A 24,112-nucleotide genomic window follows, 5' to 3' on the forward strand; every position below is an offset into this window, starting at 1 on the left:
TTTATTGTTATTAAGTTTAATTTGTAGAACTCCATTTTATTTTTTTATTTTTTATATATACAATAATATTATTATTGGGTTTATAAAAACAGTTTATTTTTAAACAAGTTCTGCTGTGTAATTATTATTACGCGTGACAGCTGTTTCGCCCTCTGAAGGCATTATCAAACTGTGGGTAGCCCACTTACAGACGATAAATTTATATTATTTCTAGGTAGGTATTTTAATTTCATTTACTGATTTCTTAATTGATTTCTAAGTAAAATATCAAAAATTATTAATGGTTATTACCCCAGCAAAGTTTCCCCAATTAGTGTAATGTTTAAATTTGACTGAATGTCTTTATGTTAGTTATTCCCAAACGATGACTCATAGGGTTATTTTAATAGCATAATTAAGTACTTCATAGTGCACTCATATTTGCATTAGGTTTGAAGATATCTAGTAGGGGTGAACGAATTATATTTGTTTGTTCATTAATTAGAATAGCTTTTGGATTATTAGAGTTTTTGTTAATTTCTAACTGCTCTAAAAGATTCAGTTTACGGCCTTTATTTTGTATGTGTAACGGAGTTGGTTTATTATTATCATTAAGTGAGTGATTTTCATCTAGGAGATGTTTGGCAAATTGAGATTGTATTTTATTATTATTTTTAAAAGATCTTATATGTTCTTTAAACCTAGTGTTAAAGGACCGGCCCGTTTGTCCAACATAAACAGCGTTGCATTCGTCACACTGGAGTTTATAAATGCCACTATTTTGTAATTTGAGTACCTTACTTTTTGAGTTTTTAAGAGATGATCCTAAGTTGTTATTTGTGCGGAAGGCAACATCTAAACCACACTTTTTGAGGACTTTGGCAATTTTATTAGATGTCTGTCCGATGAATTCTAAACACCCGAATTTATTATTCGTCTTATTATTAGTCGTTGGGTAAATTAATTTAAGGTTATTTTTGTGTTTGTTATTATTAATTATTTTTTCAATGTCTCTACCCTTGAAGCCATTATTTTTAGCAATAGTTAGGATTGTATTTTTTTCCTTCTCGTATGCTTTCTTGTCAAGTGGGATATTAGTAAGCCTATGTACCATTGAGTGGTAGGCAGATAATTTATGTGACCATGGGTGTAAAGATTTATAATTAATGGTCGTATCTGTAAACGTAGGCTTACGGAAAATTTCAAACGTATGTTTATTATTTTCTCTACCGATAGTTAGGTCTAAAAAATTAATTTTATTATTACACTCTCTTTCAACCGTAAAGCAGATTTTACGGTTGATGGAGTTAGCAAATGTGACAAAAAGATCTAATTGTCTGTTGGTACCTTTCCAACAGACCAAAATGTCGTCAACATAACGAACATAGTATATTATGTGTTTGCTAAAGATTGAATTTAAAATTTGTTTTTCAATGTAATCCATGAATATTTCTGCAAGAAGTGGACTGAGGGGCGATCCCATTGGTAATCCGTCGTTTTGTTGATAGAATTTATCATTAAACTCAAAGTAGTTAGTTTCAACACAAATTTTAAATAGATCGAATAAGTCTTTTTTAGTAACTGGGTTTATATTAGATTCGTCTAAAATATCTTCAATGATTTTAAGGCATTCTTGAATAGGGATATTGCTAAAGAGACTGACCACGTCTAAAGATATGAACTGGCAATTGTGCGGTAGATTAATGTTTTTTATTTTATTTACAAGTTCGAGAGAATTTTTAACGCTATGTTTTGGGTAGAATTTAGTATGTTGTTTGAAAAGAAAGTTAAGTTTTTTGGCGAGTATTGTCGTTGGGGCGTTTATAAAAGAAACCACGGGACGTATGGGGATATTATCCTTGTGAATTTTAGGTTGTCCGTATAATGCAGGAGCCCTTGGATTCATCACCATTGCACTTCTTCTAGCGAATTTATTTGGGAATATTGATTGGCAATTATTTATTAGGTTGCGCACGTTTACTGAAATTTTGTCCGTTGGGTCCTTTTTTAAGATTTCAAAGTCTTCTGGTTTTAGGAATGCTTCTACTTTATTTAAGTAATCAATTTTGTTTAATATAACGACGGAATTTCCCTTATCCGCTTTAGTAATTGTGAGGTCGCTATTTTTAATTTTGGCTTTAATATCATTTAAAATTTCCGTTTCTTTTATATTGAATTTATTTTTATTTTTACTGGTTGATTTCAAAGTTTTTCTCAATATATCCGCTGTTATTTGTTTAGGTAAGCCGTTATTTTTTATTTTAGACAGAGAAATTTCTGTGTCGATTGCCAAACATTCAATTTGTTTTTTAGTGATATCTGAATTTATTTTATATTTGAAGCCTTTATCTAGTAAATTTATTTCATCTTCTTCAAAAGTTTCACCTGATAGGTTAATAGTTTTTATATAAAACTCCGTGTTTGTATTACTTTGATATTCATTGACTTTTACATTTTTATTTTTAGATTCGACAAGTTTTTTAAGTTTATTTTCCTGAGTTTTGAATTTATCAGATATAATTCCGCCGATGTGTTCACGAGTATCGTAATCCAGGGTATCAAATTCCCATGGATGCAGTTTAAAAGTTAATTCCGAATGCAATACCTTGATGTAGTGAAGTATTGTGTCCCTTTTCCGACAACATTCCTTAGTCTCCTCCTTCAACCATATCCTCTGCGCTCGATGCACAGTTTTTATGGCTGCCGAGGATTTGCTTTTGGTAGAAATATGCACGTACTTGGGGATCACGTTTAACTTCAAACACTCTTGGTTAAACCAAAGGTTTTGCACTATTTTCCGATGTTTTAATTTTAATCGTCTGTAAAAAATCACTTGGGTAGCTATATCAGCAACCTTCAATTTATTTATTGTTATTAAGTTTAATTTGTAGAACTCCATTTTATTTTTTTATTTTTTATATATACAATAATATTATTATTGGGTTTATAAAAACAGTTTATTTTTAAACAAGTTCTGCTGTGTAATTATTATTACGCGTGACAGCTGTTTCGCCCTCTGAAGGCATTATCAAACTGTGGGTAGCCCACTTACAGACGATAAATTTATATTATTTCTAGGTAGGTATTTTAATTTCATTTACTGATTTCTTAATTGATTTCTAAGTAAAATATCAAAAATTATTAATGGTTATTACCCCAGCAAAGTTTCCCCAATTAGTGTAATGTTTAAATTTGACTGAATGTCTTTATGTTAGTTATTCCCAAACGATGACTCATAGGGTTATTTTAATAGCATAATTAAGTACTTCATAGTGCACTCATATTTGCATTAGGTTTGAAGATATCTAGTAGGGGTGAACGAATTATATTTGTTTGTTCATTAATTAGAATAGCTTTTGGATTATTAGAGTTTTTGTTAATTTCTAACTGCTCTAAAAGATTCAGTTTACGGCCTTTATTTTGTATGTGTAACGGAGTTGGTTTATTATTATCATTAAGTGAGTGATTTTCATCTAGGAGATGTTTGGCAAATTGAGATTGTATTTTATTATTATTTTTAAAAGATCTTATATGTTCTTTAAACCTAGTGTTAAAGGACCGGCCCGTTTGTCCAACATAAACAGCGTTGCATTCGTCACACTGGAGTTTATAAATGCCACTATTTTGTAATTTGAGTACCTTACTTTTTGAGTTTTTAAGAGATGATCCTAAGTTGTTATTTGTGCGGAAGGCAACATCTAAACCACACTTTTTGAGGACTTTGGCAATTTTATTAGATGTCTGTCCGATGAATTCTAAACACCCGAATTTATTATTCGTCTTATTATTAGTCGTTGGGTAAATTAATTTAAGGTTATTTTTGTGTTTGTTATTATTAATTATTTTTTCAATGTCTCTACCCTTGAAGCCATTATTTTTAGCAATAGTTAGGATTGTATTTTTTTCCTTCTCGTATGCTTTCTTGTCAAGTGGGATATTAGTAAGCCTATGTACCATTGAGTGGTAGGCAGATAATTTATGTGACCATGGGTGTAAAGATTTATAATTAATGGTCGTATCTGTAAACGTAGGCTTACGGAAAATTTCAAACGTATGTTTATTATTTTCTCTACCGATAGTTAGGTCTAAAAAATTAATTTTATTATTACACTCTCTTTCAACCGTAAAGCAGATTTTACGGTTGATGGAGTTAGCAAATGTGACAAAAAGATCTAATTGTCTGTTGGTACCTTTCCAACAGACCAAAATGTCGTCAACATAACGAACATAGTATATTATGTGTTTGCTAAAGATTGAATTTAAAATTTGTTTTTCAATGTAATCCATGAATATTTCTGCAAGAAGTGGACTGAGGGGCGATCCCATTGGTAATCCGTCGTTTTGTTGATAGAATTTATCATTAAACTCAAAGTAGTTAGTTTCAACACAAATTTTAAATAGATCGAATAAGTCTTTTTTAGTAACTGGGTTTATATTAGATTCGTCTAAAATATCTTCAATGATTTTAAGGCATTCTTGAATAGGGATATTGCTAAAGAGACTGACCACGTCTAAAGATATGAACTGGCAATTGTGCGGTAGATTAATGTTTTTTATTTTATTTACAAGTTCGAGAGAATTTTTAACGCTATGTTTTGGGTAGAATTTAGTATGTTGTTTGAAAAGAAAGTTAAGTTTTTTGGCGAGTATTGTCGTTGGGGCGTTTATAAAAGAAACCACGGGACGTATGGGGATATTATCCTTGTGAATTTTAGGTTGTCCGTATAATGCAGGAGCCCTTGGATTCATCACCATTGCACTTCTTCTAGCGAATTTATTTGGGAATATTGATTGGCAATTATTTATTAGGTTGCGCACGTTTACTGAAATTTTGTCCGTTGGGTCCTTTTTTAAGATTTCAAAGTCTTCTGGTTTTAGGAATGCTTCTACTTTATTTAAGTAATCAATTTTGTTTAATATAACGACGGAATTTCCCTTATCCGCTTTAGTAATTGTGAGGTCGCTATTTTTAATTTTGGCTTTAATATCATTTAAAATTTCCGTTTCTTTTATATTGAATTTATTTTTATTTTTACTGGTTGATTTCAAAGTTTTTCTCAATATATCCGCTGTTATTTGTTTAGGTAAGCCGTTATTTTTTATTTTAGACAGAGAAATTTCTGTGTCGATTGCCAAACATTCAATTTGTTTTTTAGTGATATCTGAATTTATTTTATATTTGAAGCCTTTATCTAGTAAATTTATTTCATCTTCTTCAAAAGTTTCACCTGATAGGTTAATAGTTTTTATATAAAACTCCGTGTTTGTATTACTTTGATATTCATTGACTTTTACATTTTTATTTTTAGATTCGACAAGTTTTTTAAGTTTATTTTCCTGAGTTTTGAATTTATCAGATATAATTCCGCCGATGTGTTCACTAGTATCGTAATCCAGGGTATCAAATTCCCATGGATGCAGTTTAAAAGTTAATTCCGAATGCAATACCTTGATGTAGTGAAGTATTGTGTCCCTTTTCCGACAACATTCCTTAGTCTCCTCCTTCAACCATATCCTCTGCGCTCGATGCACAGTTTTTATGGCTGCCGAGGATTTGCTTTTGGTAGAAATATGCACGTACTTGGGGATCACGTTTAACTTCAAACACTCTTGGTTAAACCAAAGGTTTTGCACTATTTTCCGATGTTTTAATTTTAATCGTCTGTAAAAAATCACTTGGGTAGCTATATCAGCAACCTTCAATTTATTTATTGTTATTAAGTTTAATTTGTAGAACTCCATTTTATTTTTTTATTTTTTATATATACAATAATATTATTATTGGGTTTATAAAAACAGTTTATTTTTAAACAAGTTCTGCTGTGTAATTATTATTACGCGTGACAGCTGTTTCGCCCTCTGAAGGCATTATCAAACTGTGGGTAGCCCACTTACAGACGATAAATTTATATTATTTCTAGGTAGGTATTTTAATTTCATTTACTGATTTCTTAATTGATTTCTAAGTAAAATATCAAAAATTATTAATGGTTATTACCCCAGCAAAGTTTCCCCAATTAGTGTAATGTTTAAATTTGACTGAATGTCTTTATGTTAGTTATTCCCAAACGATGACTCATAGGGTTATTTTAATAGCATAATTAAGTACTTCATAGTGCACTCATATTTGCATTAGGTTTGAAGATATCTAGTAGGGGTGAACGAATTATATTTGTTTGTTCATTAATTAGAATAGCTTTTGGATTATTAGAGTTTTTGTTAATTTCTAACTGCTCTAAAAGATTCAGTTTACGGCCTTTATTTTGTATGTGTAACGGAGTTGGTTTATTATTATCATTAAGTGAGTGATTTTCATCTAGGAGATGTTTGGCAAATTGAGATTGTATTTTATTATTATTTTTAAAAGATCTTATATGTTCTTTAAACCTAGTGTTAAAGGACCGGCCCGTTTGTCCAACATAAACAGCGTTGCATTCGTCACACTGGAGTTTATAAATGCCACTATTTTGTAATTTGAGTACCTTACTTTTTGAGTTTTTAAGAGATGATCCTAAGTTGTTATTTGTGCGGAAGGCAACATCTAAACCACACTTTTTGAGGACTTTGGCAATTTTATTAGATGTCTGTCCGATGAATTCTAAACACCCGAATTTATTATTCGTCTTATTATTAGTCGTTGGGTAAATTAATTTAAGGTTATTTTTGTGTTTGTTATTATTAATTATTTTTTCAATGTCTCTACCCTTGAAGCCATTATTTTTAGCAATAGTTAGGATTGTATTTTTTTCCTTCTCGTATGCTTTCTTGTCAAGTGGGATATTAGTAAGCCTATGTACCATTGAGTGGTAGGCAGATAATTTATGTGACCATGGGTGTAAAGATTTATAATTAATGGTCGTATCTGTAAACGTAGGCTTACGGAAAATTTCAAACGTATGTTTATTATTTTCTCTACCGATAGTTAGGTCTAAAAAATTAATTTTATTATTACACTCTCTTTCAACCGTAAAGCAGATTTTACGGTTGATGGAGTTAGCAAATGTGACAAAAAGATCTAATTGTCTGTTGGTACCTTTCCAACAGACCAAAATGTCGTCAACATAACGAACATAGTATATTATGTGTTTGCTAAAGATTGAATTTAAAATTTGTTTTTCAATGTAATCCATGAATATTTCTGCAAGAAGTGGACTGAGGGGCGATCCCATTGGTAATCCGTCGTTTTGTTGATAGAATTTATCATTAAACTCAAAGTAGTTAGTTTCAACACAAATTTTAAATAGATCGAATAAGTCTTTTTTAGTAACTGGGTTTATATTAGATTCGTCTAAAATATCTTCAATGATTTTAAGGCATTCTTGAATAGGGATATTGCTAAAGAGACTGACCACGTCTAAAGATATGAACTGGCAATTGTGCGGTAGATTAATGTTTTTTATTTTATTTACAAGTTCGAGAGAATTTTTAACGCTATGTTTTGGGTAGAATTTAGTATGTTGTTTGAAAAGAAAGTTAAGTTTTTTGGCGAGTATTGTCGTTGGGGCGTTTATAAAAGAAACCACGGGACGTATGGGGATATTATCCTTGTGAATTTTAGGTTGTCCGTATAATGCAGGAGCCCTTGGATTCATCACCATTGCACTTCTTCTAGCGAATTTATTTGGGAATATTGATTGGCAATTATTTATTAGGTTGCGCACGTTTACTGAAATTTTGTCCGTTGGGTCCTTTTTTAAGATTTCAAAGTCTTCTGGTTTTAGGAATGCTTCTACTTTATTTAAGTAATCAATTTTGTTTAATATAACGACGGAATTTCCCTTATCCGCTTTAGTAATTGTGAGGTCGCTATTTTTAATTTTGGCTTTAATATCATTTAAAATTTCCGTTTCTTTTATATTGAATTTATTTTTATTTTTACTGGTTGATTTCAAAGTTTTTCTCAATATATCCGCTGTTATTTGTTTAGGTAAGCCGTTATTTTTTATTTTAGACAGAGAAATTTCTGTGTCGATTGCCAAACATTCAATTTGTTTTTTAGTGATATCTGAATTTATTTTATATCCATGGGAATTTGATACCCTGGATTACGATACTCGTGAACACATCGGCGGAATTATATCTGATAAATTCAAAACTCAGGAAAATAAACTTAAAAAACTTGTCGAATCTAAAAATAAAAATGTAAAAGTCAATGAATATCAAAGTAATACAAACACGGAGTTTTATATAAAAACTATTAACCTATCAGGTGAAACTTTTGAAGAAGATGAAATAAATTTACTAGATAAAGGCTTCAAATATAAAATAAATTCAGATATCACTAAAAAACAAATTGAATGTTTGGCAATCGACACAGAAATTTCTCTGTCTAAAATAAAAAATAACGGCTTACCTAAACAAATAACAGCGGATATATTGAGAAAAACTTTGAAATCAACCAGTAAAAATAAAAATAAATTCAATATAAAAGAAACGGAAATTTTAAATGATATTAAAGCCAAAATTAAAAATAGCGACCTCACAATTACTAAAGCGGATAAGGGAAATTCCGTCGTTATATTAAACAAAATTGATTACTTAAATAAAGTAGAAGCATTCCTAAAACCAGAAGACTTTGAAATCTTAAAAAAGGACCCAACGGACAAAATTTCAGTAAACGTGCGCAACCTAATAAATAATTGCCAATCAATATTCCCAAATAAATTCGCTAGAAGAAGTGCAATGGTGATGAATCCAAGGGCTCCTGCATTATACGGACAACCTAAAATTCACAAGGATAATATCCCCATACGTCCCGTGGTTTCTTTTATAAACGCCCCAACGACAATACTCGCCAAAAAACTTAACTTTCTTTTCAAACAACATACTAAATTCTACCCAAAACATAGCGTTAAAAATTCTCTCGAACTTGTAAATAAAATAAAAAACATTAATCTACCGCACAATTGCCAGTTCATATCTTTAGACGTGGTCAGTCTCTTTAGCAATATCCCTATTCAAGAATGCCTTAAAATCATTGAAGATATTTTAGACGAATCTAATATAAACCCAGTTACTAAAAAAGACTTATTCGATCTATTTAAAATTTGTGTTGAAACTAACTACTTTGAGTTTAATGATAAATTCTATCAACAAAACGACGGATTACCAATGGGATCGCCCCTCAGTCCACTTCTTGCAGAAATATTCATGGATTACATTGAAAAACAAATTTTAAATTCAATCTTTAGCAAACACATAATATACTATGTTCGTTATGTTGACGACATTTTGGTCTGTTGGAAAGGTACCAACAGACAATTAGATCTTTTTGTCACATTTGCTAACTCCATCAACCGTAAAATCTGCTTTACGGTTGAAAGAGAGTGTAATAATAAAATTAATTTTTTAGACCTAACTATCGGTAGAGAAAATAATAAACATACGTTTGAAATTTTCCGTAAGCCTACGTTTACAGATACGACCATTAATTATAAATCTTTACACCCATGGTCACATAAATTATCTGCCTACCACTCAATGGTACATAGGCTTACTAATATCCCACTTGACAAGAAAGCATACGAGAAGGAAAAAAATACAATCCTAACTATTGCTAAAAATAATGGCTTCAAGGGTAGAGACATTGAAAAAATAATTAATAATAACAAACACAAAAATAACCTTAAATTAATTTACCCAACGACTAATAATAAGACGAATAATAAATTCGGGTGTTTAGAATTCATCGGACAGACATCTAATAAAATTGCCAAAGTCCTCAAAAAGTGTGGTTTAGATGTTGCCTTCCGCACAAATAACAACTTAGGATCATCTCTTAAAAACTCAAAAAGTAAGGTACTCAAATTACAAAATAGTGGCATTTATAAACTCCAGTGTGACGAATGCAACGCTGTTTATGTTGGACAAACGGGCCGGTCCTTTAACACTAGGTTTAAAGAACATATAAGATCTTTTAAAAATAATAATAAAATACAATCTCAATTTGCCAAACATCTCCTAGATGAAAATCACTCACTTAATGATAATAATAAACCAACTCCGTTACACATACAAAATAAAGGCCGTAAACTGAATCTTTTAGAGCAGTTAGAAATTAACAAAAACTCTAATAATCCAAAAGCTATTCTAATTAATGAACAAACAAATATAATTCGTTCACCCCTACTAGATATCTTCAAACCTAATGCAAATATGAGTGCACTATGAAGTACTTAATTATGCTATTAAAATAACCCTATGAGTCATCGTTTGGGAATAACTAACATAAAGACATTCAGTCAAATTTAAACATTACACTAATTGGGGAAACTTTGCTGGGGTAATAACCATTAATAATTTTTGATATTTTACTTAGAAATCAATTAAGAAATCAGTAAATGAAATTAAAATACCTACCTAGAAATAATATAAATTTATCGTCTGTAAGTGGGCTACCCACAGTTTGATAATGCCTTCAGAGGGCGAAACAGCTGTCACGCGTAATAATAATTACACAGCAGAACTTGTTTAAAAATAAACTGTTTTTATAAACCCAATAATAATATTATTGTATATATAAAAAATAAAAAAATAAAATGGAGTTCTACAAATTAAACTTAATAACAATAAATAAATTGAAGGTTGCTGATATAGCTACCCAAGTGATTTTTTACAGACGATTAAAATTAAAACATCGGAAAATAGTGCAAAACCTTTGGTTTAACCAAGAGTGTTTGAAGTTAAACGTGATCCCCAAGTACGTGCATATTTCTACCAAAAGCAAATCCTCGGCAGCCATAAAAACTGTGCATCGAGCGCAGAGGATATGGTTGAAGGAGGAGACTAAGGAATGTTGTCGGAAAAGGGACACAATACTTCACTACATCAAGGTATTGCATTCGGAATTAACTTTTAAACTGCATCCATGGGAATTTGATACCCTGGATTACGATACTAGTGAACACATCGGCGGAATTATATCTGATAAATTCAAAACTCAGGAAAATAAACTTAAAAAACTTGTCGAATCTAAAAATAAAAATGTAAAAGTCAATGAATATCAAAGTAATACAAACACGGAGTTTTATATAAAAACTATTAACCTATCAGGTGAAACTTTTGAAGAAGATGAAATAAATTTACTAGATAAAGGCTTCAAATATAAAATAAATTCAGATATCACTAAAAAACAAATTGAATGTTTGGCAATCGACACAGAAATTTCTCTGTCTAAAATAAAAAATAACGGCTTACCTAAACAAATAACAGCGGATATATTGAGAAAAACTTTGAAATCAACCAGTAAAAATAAAAATAAATTCAATATAAAAGAAACGGAAATTTTAAATGATATTAAAGCCAAAATTAAAAATAGCGACCTCACAATTACTAAAGCGGATAAGGGAAATTCCGTCGTTATATTAAACAAAATTGATTACTTAAATAAAGTAGAAGCATTCCTAAAACCAGAAGACTTTGAAATCTTAAAAAAGGACCCAACGGACAAAATTTCAGTAAACGTGCGCAACCTAATAAATAATTGCCAATCAATATTCCCAAATAAATTCGCTAGAAGAAGTGCAATGGTGATGAATCCAAGGGCTCCTGCATTATACGGACAACCTAAAATTCACAAGGATAATATCCCCATACGTCCCGTGGTTTCTTTTATAAACGCCCCAACGACAATACTCGCCAAAAAACTTAACTTTCTTTTCAAACAACATACTAAATTCTACCCAAAACATAGCGTTAAAAATTCTCTCGAACTTGTAAATAAAATAAAAAACATTAATCTACCGCACAATTGCCAGTTCATATCTTTAGACGTGGTCAGTCTCTTTAGCAATATCCCTATTCAAGAATGCCTTAAAATCATTGAAGATATTTTAGACGAATCTAATATAAACCCAGTTACTAAAAAAGACTTATTCGATCTATTTAAAATTTGTGTTGAAACTAACTACTTTGAGTTTAATGATAAATTCTATCAACAAAACGACGGATTACCAATGGGATCGCCCCTCAGTCCACTTCTTGCAGAAATATTCATGGATTACATTGAAAAACAAATTTTAAATTCAATCTTTAGCAAACACATAATATACTATGTTCGTTATGTTGACGACATTTTGGTCTGTTGGAAAGGTACCAACAGACAATTAGATCTTTTTGTCACATTTGCTAACTCCATCAACCGTAAAATCTGCTTTACGGTTGAAAGAGAGTGTAATAATAAAATTAATTTTTTAGACCTAACTATCGGTAGAGAAAATAATAAACATACGTTTGAAATTTTCCGTAAGCCTACGTTTACAGATACGACCATTAATTATAAATCTTTACACCCATGGTCACATAAATTATCTGCCTACCACTCAATGGTACATAGGCTTACTAATATCCCACTTGACAAGAAAGCATACGAGAAGGAAAAAAATACAATCCTAACTATTGCTAAAAATAATGGCTTCAAGGGTAGAGACATTGAAAAAATAATTAATAATAACAAACACAAAAATAACCTTAAATTAATTTACCCAACGACTAATAATAAGACGAATAATAAATTCGGGTGTTTAGAATTCATCGGACAGACATCTAATAAAATTGCCAAAGTCCTCAAAAAGTGTGGTTTAGATGTTGCCTTCCGCACAAATAACAACTTAGGATCATCTCTTAAAAACTCAAAAAGTAAGGTACTCAAATTACAAAATAGTGGCATTTATAAACTCCAGTGTGACGAATGCAACGCTGTTTATGTTGGACAAACGGACCGGTCCTTTAACACTAGGTTTAAAGAACATATAAGATCTTTTAAAAATAATAATAAAATACAATCTCAATTTGCCAAACATCTCCTAGATGAAAATCACTCACTTAATGATAATAATAAACCAACTCCGTTACACATACAAAATAAAGGCCGTAAACTGAATCTTTTAGAGCAGTTAGAAATTAACAAAAACTCTAATAATCCAAAAGCTATTCTAATTAATGAACAAACAAATATAATTCGTTCACCCCTACTAGATATCTTCAAACCTAATGCAAATATGAGTGCACTATGAAGTACTTAATTATGCTATTAAAATAACCCTATGAGTCATCGTTTGGGAATAACTAACATAAAGACATTCAGTCAAATTTAAACATTACACTAATTGGGGAAACTTTGCTGGGGTAATAACCATTAATAATTTTTGATATTTTACTTAGAAATCAATTAAGAAATCAGTAAATGAAATTAAAATACCTACCTAGAAATAATATAAATTTATCGTCTGTAAGTGGGCTACCCACAGTTTGATAATGCCTTCAGAGGGCGAAACAGCTGTCACGCGTAATAATAATTACACAGCAGAACTTGTTTAAAAATAAACTGTTTTTATAAACCCAATAATAATATTATTGTATATATAAAAAATAAAAAAAAAAAAAAAAAAAAAAAAAAAAAAAAAAAAAAAAAAAAAAAAAAAAAAAAAAAAAAATCAAAAAGGTCTGTATACGTGTTGGCAGTGCGGTGAAAACGCGCCAACGGTGAATGATACAAATAGTTAGTGCTATGATTGTCACTGTGGAAAAGATGGTGGAGTCTAGTTGATTTAACAGGGACACGAAAATTTATCAGACTTAACATTTGAGGGCAGTCTATGAGATTGTTCAGTAATTTAAAAAGTATAAGAATATCATTAATAGTTCGCCGGGTAGAAAGAAGTGGTAGATTTAGACCAGACATTAATGTTTTGTAGCAGATTTTCTTTGTACTTTCTCCAAGCGGTGTAAGTTACAGGTATAAATCGGAGACCATACAGGAGATGCATATTCTAGGTGTGATCTCACAAGAGAGCAGTAGAGTAATTTAAGTGACTCAATGTTTTGAAAAGTCCTTGTGTTACGCATTACAAAACCTAGAATTTGCATGGCCTTATTGGAAATTGTTTCACAGTGACGATCAAAGGTAAGTTTACTGTCAAAAATAACACCAAGGTCTTTGATAAATGGTACTAATGCAATTTCATTATTGTTAATTGAATACGATATGGTTATTGGAGTCCGTGAACGGTAAAAACACATGTGGAAACACTTTTTCACGTTTAGGAATAATTTGTTTATTTCACACCAGCTAGCAAGTCTATCTATATTATGCTGAAGGATAAGTGCATCATTTAAACATTTTATAATCTTAAAAAGCTTTAGGTCATCTGCAAATAGAATGAAATTGACATTTTCGAAACATAAAGATAAATCATTTATAAACAATACGAAGAGAAGTGGGCCCAGATGAGAGCCTTGAGGAACTCCCGATGTTACTTTAAATTTATATGAGACTTTATTATTTAATTTTACCATCAGTTCGCGGTTACAGAGGTAACTATTCAACCATTTTAGGAATGATCCATGTATACCAAGGGCTTGCAGTTTCGCGAGAAGGATACTAATATTTACTTTATCAAAGGCTTTTGAAAAGTCAGTATATATTGAATCTACTTGTGCACGAGACGTGAAAGCTTCACAGATATAGTGTTCATACAATAGAAGATTGGTTGTGGTAGACCGACCGGTAACAAAACCATGCTGTTCTGGAGTAATAATATGTCTAAACTTAACAGCAATTTTATCTAAGACAATACTTTCAAAAATTTTCGGGGTGGCAGACAGTATGCAAATTGGTCTATAATTTAAAACACAATTTTTATCACCTGATTTAAATACAGGTGTCAAGTGATTAAGTTTCCAAGGATCAGGATATATTCCAGTTTGAAGTGACAGATTGAATATGTGTTGAAGTGGAGCTGCTATAAACTGAGCGCATTTCTTTATGAATACCGGTGGAATTTTGTCAGAACCTGACCCCTTCTTACAATCTAGAGATCTGATCTTGGTATTAACATCATCCAGAGAAATGTGGCATGTTAATATGTCAGTTACATTGGTGTATTTAAATTCAGGTATAGTTACATTATCATAATTGTTTTAACAATTGTTTGATTACGATCATTTGATTACGATCATTTGATTACAATTATTTGAATACGATCATTTGATTATGATCATTTTGTTTACAATCATTTTGTTGACAATAATTTAAAATATAACCGTTTTACACACATGCACCGGTGCACAGGGGATCAATTCTGCTAGCTCCTTAGAGCAGGTCCCATTAAAACACCCGTAGAATAAACTCAGCATGCCCACATTGCGTCTGTGTTTAGGGAAGGCACAACTTGTTAATCAAACAAACTGCCCTCCTTTGTACTGAATCAAGTAGTTTTATCAAGTATTTTGGGGATAGAGCCCAGAGGTGACTCCCAGCTTCCAGATACTGAGAATATCTATGGTTAATATTTAAAATGGACTACAAAATAACACTGAATTGTTATATGGTTGATGGAATGGAAATGACACTAATGACTAATGAAAAATCAATATTAAGAGAAACGGTTGCATGGGCTTTTTCAAACAAAACTTAAATTTGGATTTGAAGCTAAAATTCCCAACCAAACTGAAAAAAAAAAAATGATCAAAGGGTGTAGCAAAACTCTAGTACGAATATGTGCTATTTTATTTATTTGTGTTTTAAATTATACAATATGGGCAATTAAAGAAATTGATTTTTCACGATTTTAGAGACAAGTTTTAAAATTATTTGTGATTATGGTAATTACTAAAATTAAATTATTGACTTTTTTATTATTCAAATAAAATAAAATAAAAAATATGAACTATGAAAAAACTATTTTGATGGGTTTAAATTTATTTTTCAAACAACCGATTTACGTTGAAACACACATTTGTTTTACATAAATTTTTAATTCCGACACAAAAAACCTAATTTTTAAGATGTTTTAATTTATATACATTGTATTAGATTGGGAGTGATGGCCTATTTATTATAATTTAAAACACAAATAAATAAAGCAGCACATATAGATACTAGATATTTGCTATACCTTTAGATTAAAAAAAAATATTTATTAAGTTTTGTATGAAGAAGGCCGCACAACCGTTCCTCTTAACAAAAAGACACATAACAAAATAATAGGAAAGATGATTAATTTAATGTATGAAAATGATGTTGATGGTTGTTAAGATATCATCATTACTAACGTACCCTCGTTCTCTGAGTGCGTGCTGAGATATCTGCGAGATGCACTGCGCCCTGAAATTTTCATAGTGCACGTCCTGCGTCACGTCTTTCAGGTCCTGCATGTGCGTGGAGATCAGCATTGTGCGCAGCTTCACAAAGTCACTGTGGCGAGGGTTTTCCACTGTAGATCAGAAAGTAAATGTTATTTTGAATAAAATTGTTTATTCGTAGAAGATAAAATTTAAGTATTATTTTATCCAATAACAATATTATTCCCCCCCTGTGGTGGCCATGCCTGTCGTCTGTCATCGGCACTCATCTTCAGCTTTATATTTACACAGATTTTTATATTTTAAAACCCATGGGTAGGATATTTAAATGAAACGTAATCAATCGCTTGTCGCACGGATAAGCCACCCAGTGAGGCCAACATTACTGGATAACTATGAAATGTAAAAAATATTGTACCAAAATAAAAAATAAATAATCTGATGATGGGTTTTCTTTTGCTTGAATTTCGGCCCAAGTTAGAACGGCGGGTCAAAGGTCAGCACAATTGAACTCTTCTCTATCGCTATTACATTCCGGGCATTGCCTGATGATTAATTAAGAAGTAATATGGCAACACTAACCATCCACAATCCCCCATGGGTACTGGCGCCCCCGCACCCTCTTCCCCGCCACCTCCAGCATGGTGTTGCTGCCCACCACAGCGAAGGGGACGCACGCCTTCAGCTCCCGGTCCTGCTGCTTAAACTCTTCGTCTTCGTCGCTGTCGCATTCTGGGAATTGGTAGATCTGGAAACATTGTGAGATATTTTTTAGTCATTGATTGAGAAATCAAGTTGGTTCATTCTTTAGATGCCGTTCAATCAGTTTCAGCTGCGTGCTCTTTTTCTCTATCTAAAAATGAAAAAGCTTTTGGACAATGGGTGCTAAAATGATTTTTTGGATGGCAGGAAAATTAAATGATTAATTTACCTAATCTGTCATTATTCTTAGAGTGTCAGTTATTAACCACTTAAGTGTCATTAATCTTTGAAAGTGTCAGCTATTAACCACATAAGCCTGGTTCCCGTCTCATACTGGTGAGGGAATCTCAAACCTGCACTCATAAGGATTCGGGATTTCATAAGAAGGCTTCCAACTGTTGGATGTAAATGTGATTTGGGATTGTAAAGTCGGCTGTGAGGACCTAAATCTCCCTCTTCTCTCTTCCCTGAGTTTGGTTGCAACGGATCATGACATGATTTTGTAGTGTAAATTAAAAAAGTATCTATTTAGGTTGTGAAATGGTTAATGACTTTAATTTTATACAAAGGGTAAGGAGAACTAAATGTAACTTTGTATTGGCTCACACTCCTTGCTTGATTTAAATTTATACATTATATTCTGATAATGACACTTGCCATGATCCAATTCAAGTATTTTATACACTATACGAAGCCATGTCTTCCTTTCATCCTCTCGACAAAATAAAACAAACCACTGACTAATAATAATAATAAATTAAATAGATGTTTTAAATATTTATGTTGAGGGATCAGTAGGATTTATAGGCCCTGTTAGGAGTTCTACCGAGCCGAACCCTCTGATATGAAAATATCTGGAGTTGGTGAATTATTTTCCCATTTGATGGTGAGTTGACGTGTTTTTTTTGTATTGTTTTGTATTTATTTTGCTTGCATAATGCACTTGCATAATGTTGATTGACTAGATGATCATTTGTGGAAAAGTGTGTGGAAGGGTTTAGTTTTTCCTATGGGGAAGATTTAACCTGGACATAAAATCGGAAGTTTTAAAAATATTTGGCTAATTTGTATAGCTCCATTTTCGTGAAAAATCACATCAAGTGCGCTGTACAAATATATTTATTAAACAATAAATACAGCTTGCTTACAACTACCATTCATAATAACTAGTGACTTACATCTAGGTCCTATATCTAGTGACTTATGACCAAGGTTCATAACTAATCGCTTAAAGTTGGTGACTTAAATCTAAGAGATTTATATCTAGTGACTTACGGCTAAGGCAGTATTTCACCACATCTGAATAAACTGTTGAGTAACTATATACGTATCAGGTAAAATTAATCGTAGAATTAAGATGACGGTAGAAACAAGAAACTAACGTTACTCAGTGGTAGCGAAATAGGTAATATGCACTATTCTTGGAGGAGCACTAATCGACAGTTTGATCAGAGATGGTGGAATACCTTAGGTAGATTATAATACTAACCAATATTTGATTGTCATCTATGTCTTTCAGTATTCGTTGTTTCAATTTCCTCACTTCGGCTGTGGTAAGAGTATCGGCTTTCGCTATGACGACAACAATGTTAACTTTTCTATGAAGCCGCCTCATTAATTCCAGGTCCATTTGCCGCAAACTAAAACAAATGGAATAAAACTAAATTTGTTAATAGTACAACAGATTTTAATACACTGGGTGATCATGAAACATTTGTATACAAAATCAGAAACCTGTTTAACCCTTTCAACACAGTTGGATGGATTGTACGTTCAGGAAAAAATATTTGCAAAGGTATAACACAGCCCTAAAGCTGAAAAGAAAGGGTCATTAATTTTTTAATTTTCCCGGTCCCATAGAAATTCAAAAGTAAGGCCTGACCAATGAATGTAAAATTTTGATTTCAAATTCAAGTAAACGAGCCACTTGCAAGCATTTTTTATTGGCTTAGAAAAATTCATGTGAATAGATTTTAGAAGATGTTAAGGGCTCTGCTCCCAGTTCAACTATGCCAATGCTGAACCGGTGCGTAAAAATTTAATAAATAATATAATATTTCCTTAAAAAAAAAGGAAAATTCCTTATAATTTCCCCGAAGTGTGTTTTTGTGCACTTTCTCTGGAATGAATTTCACAACGTTTGATTTTAAGGTAAAATAATTTTTTTGAGTCACTTTAGATTGGGATTTAATCATGCCAAGAAATAGATCATTACTTATATTCATCGTGGCTTATATATATAGACAAAACGACCTTACCCCCTAGTTTAACTATACCAACGCTGAACTGGCTCTTATGAATCTAAAAAGTAGACATACCTGTGTCCGTAGGGCGGCACAAAGTACAGACAGCAGTGAACCCTGTTGTCCTGTATGTTACGCCTGTTGAGGCCACTCTCGTCGGTGAAGTACTGGCGGAACTGCTCATCGATGTAGGCGGTGCACACGCGCCACGAGTCCTCGCAGTTGATTGCGTCTCCGAAGCCGGGCGTGTCCACAACGGTTAGACGCAGCTTCACGCCGCGCTCCTCGATGTCCATCGTCTTCTTCTCGATGGTGGTGGTCTTCTCTAGGCGGTCTGGAATTATTATACATCAATAAGTTGATTGGTAATCTAACGGCATATCCGCTTATATCTGCTTCATTGCAACCAACCTTTTCGCCTTTCTGATTCAATTTTTTTTTACGTTAGCTCCACTTGCCCTGAGGAATATAATTTCCCTCATGGTCTAAGTCATCTTTGGGGAGATGAAGGAGTGAACATGAGCCTTGTAAAGCTCATGTTGTAGGAGGGAGGAAACACAGAAGCGGACAAATCATTCCACGGCCGAGCTGTAGTCATAGAAATGACCCTTTCTGATGCGACAAACGTCAACAGTCTTCTTTCGTATGGTGGGGGGTCAGAGGGGGACATCTAGATCTGCGAGCCATTTTAGGGCCTCAGGCGTCGCCATGTGGACCTCATCAATCCCGCCGGGGAATGAATGGAGCGGGCATTCGTTGACCACATGTTCGGTAGTCTGCACCGCACCACATTCACACATCGCCGACTCTTTAAGGCCCCATCTGTGCATCATGTGGGCACAGCGGCTATGGGAGCACCTTAACCTATTGATGGCGGACCAGGTTTTGCGAGGCAGTGAGAACCCAGGCTGTCTCTCGGTGGGGTCCTGTATGAGATGGGCATTTCCCACGTTAACAGTGTACAAATGTTAACGACCATGTGGCGGAAAGAGAGCTTATAACGTAGCTATCATTGCCACCATCATGGTGAAGTTGACGTACATGTAGGAGTGGAACTCACCACAGACTTCCGCCATCTTCCTATTCTTGTAGAGGTCCCCAAGGAAGAGACTGTTGATGAGCGTGGACTTGCCGAGTCCTGACTCGCCGACCACCATCATGGTGAAGTCGAAGCCTCTCTTCACAGACTTGCGGTGCATCTGCTCGGGAAGGGTAGCGAACCCGATGTAGTCTCGCTCCCTGTCCTTGTCTGGGGACAAAACAAAATGTCGTTAAAATATGCAATCAGATAAAAAAGAAACATTATTTTACATAATATTTTTGGATAATTTTAATTTCACTAAATTCAGCTATTTTTAACACCGAAGCGACCTTTGAATTTTACATTACTTAAGCATTGCACTTGCACACACTGCAATCTTCCATGTTCCACTGAATTAAACAAAAATAATATTAATCATCGATGCTGTGTTGACTGTTGACATTTTTAACGACACTCACCTACACACAGTTTAGCTACTATCTTTTGACCCGTATCACAAAATAGTTATTGTAAAACTGTTCCCATGATCTTTACATCTCTACTTTGTTGAATTTTGTCAGATTCCAATAATAATAAAATTGAATATTTATTTCCTTTAAAATCAACTTACAATCATTGAGTTTTATTTGCAATATCGGTGAGAAATATTGTTCTCGTGCGGGTAGTAGGAACGGGGGTGTGACGACTGTCGATGTCGACTGTCGCCCGAATCCTTACGACCACACTTTCACTCTCGAGGACATCATCACAATCTTCTATACAGGGTGTCCGGAAACTCGTAGTACAAGCGGGAAACTGGTGAATCTACATCACATTTGGAGTCGATTTTGTAGTATATTTTTTTTTTATTTGAGCTTTCGTTATCGAGTAAATCGAGTTTGAAGTTGATTTTTTTTTTTTTTTTTAATCAAATTCTTATAAATTATTACTGAAGATCAAAGTACCCAACTAATTAAAACTATTTGAAAGTAAAACAAATGAAGAAACTCGGATTTGAAGCATTATTTTGAAATCACCCTTCATTTAACCCGGTGTAATCATAAAATATTTCTGCTCTGCAGGGTTAAAACATCTGTTATTCAACCCTAAACACCAGAAAAAACTTTAACCCTAAAATAGCCGAAAAATATTTTTTTTTGGTTTTTTTTTTTTTTTTTTTGAAAATGCTCAAATCAAAAAACTTTATGTTTTTTTGGGTTCCCCATGTGGTGTAGATTCTCCAGTTTCCCGCTTGTACTACGAGTTTCCGGACACCGTGTATAGTAGAGCAAGCCGCACTAATTTATTTTTGAACTCACCTGTGGGGAGAGCTACGTGCTTTTTGAATGCAGTAGATAAAAAAATAGATTTATTTTTTGTGTCCTATAGCGCATTTGCGAGATTTTTGGCATTGCATATACACTGCATAAATGGTACAATTATAACGTCTTAGGCTATATTACCTGTAATTGTTATAAATAAATGTACAAATTATATATATATATATATAAATAAACATGTGTCGAATGCTCCACGAGTGTTTAACAATAATAAGTCAATTAACACGACTACCGATTATGGTAAAACCCTACTTACAGATGAAAGGTATTGCTTTCTCCATATTTTCCAGTATGACTTGTGCAATATCTCAGCGTGCATGTCGGCATTTTGAAGTTATCACCGGATACCTGTTCCCGGCGAGCACTTGTAACCGATGATGCCTGTGATATCTCCATTGGACAATGATCCGATATGCGTGGACCATACTTCGAACGCCAAAGCTGACTCTATTTATATACCACATTGGTTGTATGAGATGATATGAATGATAGACCAAGTTTACCACCATAGCTTATTGTCTACAAAAAAGTAAGTCATACGAAATTGACAGTTAAAATTTTGAAATCTATTAAGAAAAATTACAACAGTTTTAGTATTAAGATCTAAATAAATAAAATACATATAATGAAACCTCGTAGTTAAGTGATAGTTTTTGTATTCAAGCTATATACCTAAACTAGAAGATATAAACCCGCTACAGCCCCCTTGAGGTGATTTTCACAAAAATGGCGCCATACAATTATTATTTTTTTCGAAATTTTCCGTGTTGGGAAATTAATGATCCATGAAAATTTTTCTTTCATGAAAAAATTTCTTTTGGGAGAATGTCGGGATTTTTTTTAAAGGACATTTATCTTTTCGATACTATGTGGGAATTTTCCATATTGGGAAATTTTTATTTTTTTGAAAAAAAATCTTCCGGAAAAAGGTAAAATTTTAGATCGGAAAATGGATCGGGTAATTTTTTTGAAAGAAGAAAGTCTTCTAATAAATTGGAAAAAAATTTCTTGGTCGGGAAATTTTAATAAAATCTTTTATCTTTTTGATTTTGGTATGCGAAGTTTGGATATTTTTTTTAATGTTGGAAAATTTGAAAGCAGAAAAATATTTTCTGATTTTTTTTTCCTAAAACATTGGAAATAGCCCGGAAAATGGGTACGGAAATTGTGTAAAGTTTTTGAAACTGAGAAATTCCAAGTTATGTAAATTTCCTTTTTGACAGTTTTTTTTTTTAATAACGAGGGCGCTTTACAGCAACCCTCAACTGTCTACTGTCAGATGGTCTGTCTAAACGTGGTTAGAACACAGTCCTAGTAAAGGTTTTGATACGATATCATCATTTCAGGAACTAATCCAATTATTGCGAAATTGAAAGTAGCATAGCTAACCACAAATTACATTAAAAATGAATTATTTCAAGTCAAATTATAACATATCAATTTTAGATCTATTATTATTTAGATTGTTTTAGAATGGTAATGAACGTTTGCGGTTGCAGAATGTTGCGGGAAAATAAAACCCGATAGAAGTGTCTTGGGGCGTGTTCGTGTGCCCGAATAAAGCTCATATGTGAAATACAGTGCTTATCTAAAGAGCGGAAAAATACAACGAAAAAAATCAAGAAATGTGCTGAATTCGAAAAAATAATTAATATCTATGTTATTTTAGAAATTGTGAGTTTTAGCGAAGGTAATTTCAATAAAGGAAACATTCATTGCATTTTAAAAAGTAGTTTATTCATTTAAATTATACCTTTATTTTTATTATAAAACTAGCTGGACCCCGCCACGCGTATCGGCTGCTCAGGCTGTCTGTGCAGATAGATAAATAAATAGCGCGTGTTGTTTTTACGTCCAACAGATGGCACTGTTTAAAAAAAGCATGTTTGTCCAACAGATGGCACTGTTTAAAAAAAGCATGTTTGTCCAACAGATAGCGCTGTTTCTTAAAAAAATGTTTTCACCCGTCACAGGTTTAAAATTTCCAAAATTGGAACTGATTTGTCGAGAATTCAGACTATCCGTGATTATTCACGGGTCTGCGCTAGGTATAAATAATAAACGTCATAACGTGAACCTATCGACAGGAACAAAATACCATGAGCACAGAAATGTTATAAGGTAATTTGTGTTAATTATACATAAATATACAAAATAATAAAGGCCACAAGGTGAATCTGCCGCCAAGAACAAAATACCAGGATTACCTACAGATATTTGATTGGGTATTTCCATGTAGTTATCATTATAATGTGAAAAAAATTATTGCTCAGTGACAGTAGTTAAAAAAAACGTTTATTTTATTTTGAATTTCTCTTGGTTTTTTACGTGTCCTACATAATAACTTTGATTGAAATAATAAAACCAAGTACTTACCTACCACTTGTTTGCGAATCTACATAAACTATTTATTAATTTAATTAAAAAATATTTTCTAACCCCACTGCTAGCTTACTCATCTTTCATCCAAAAGGTTGTTTTCCCTCTAATAAAGTAAAATTAATTTCTTTACTTTGGTTCGTTACTCATTATACTTTAAAAATGATCACGATAATCTACAAAAAAAAGTACCTACCTCAATAATTTATTCTTACTACCCATATTAATTTAAAAGTGCGTACTGATAGGTAGATAGTTATCTGCCTACTTACTAATGATATTAAATGGTTATAAAATGGAACAAATGTTTTCATAATATTGACAAAAAATTCAAAAGTATCTATCTGCCTACAGTACCTACCCCA

The 24,112-nt window shown here is 32.6% G+C and overlaps 1 protein-coding gene across 2 annotated transcripts in view; it reads right to left on the reverse strand.

The window, feature by feature from the left end:
- The window catches only part of Septin4 (septin 4), a 72,944-nt gene that overhangs the window by 2,303 nt on the left and 46,529 nt on the right, over positions 1-24,112 (reverse strand). For both annotated transcript variants that reach the window (XM_089636195.1, XM_089636194.1), the window contains exons 2-6: positions 20,068-20,256; positions 19,083-19,341; positions 18,254-18,404; positions 16,645-16,810; positions 16,037-16,193 (exon numbers count right to left, since the gene is read on the reverse strand). In XM_089636195.1, the coding sequence (XP_089492321.1) occupies positions 16,037-16,193; positions 16,645-16,810; positions 18,254-18,404; positions 19,083-19,341; positions 20,068-20,256 (922 nt within the window). The remainder of the gene's footprint in view (positions 1-16,036; positions 16,194-16,644; positions 16,811-18,253; positions 18,405-19,082; positions 19,342-20,067; positions 20,257-24,112) is intronic.

This window comes from Hesperophylax consimilis, chromosome 10 (assembly GCF_061612785.1).
Source record: "Hesperophylax consimilis isolate HC1 chromosome 10, BYU_Hcon_1.0, whole genome shotgun sequence".
Lineage (NCBI taxonomy): Eukaryota > Metazoa > Arthropoda > Insecta > Trichoptera > Limnephilidae > Hesperophylax > Hesperophylax consimilis.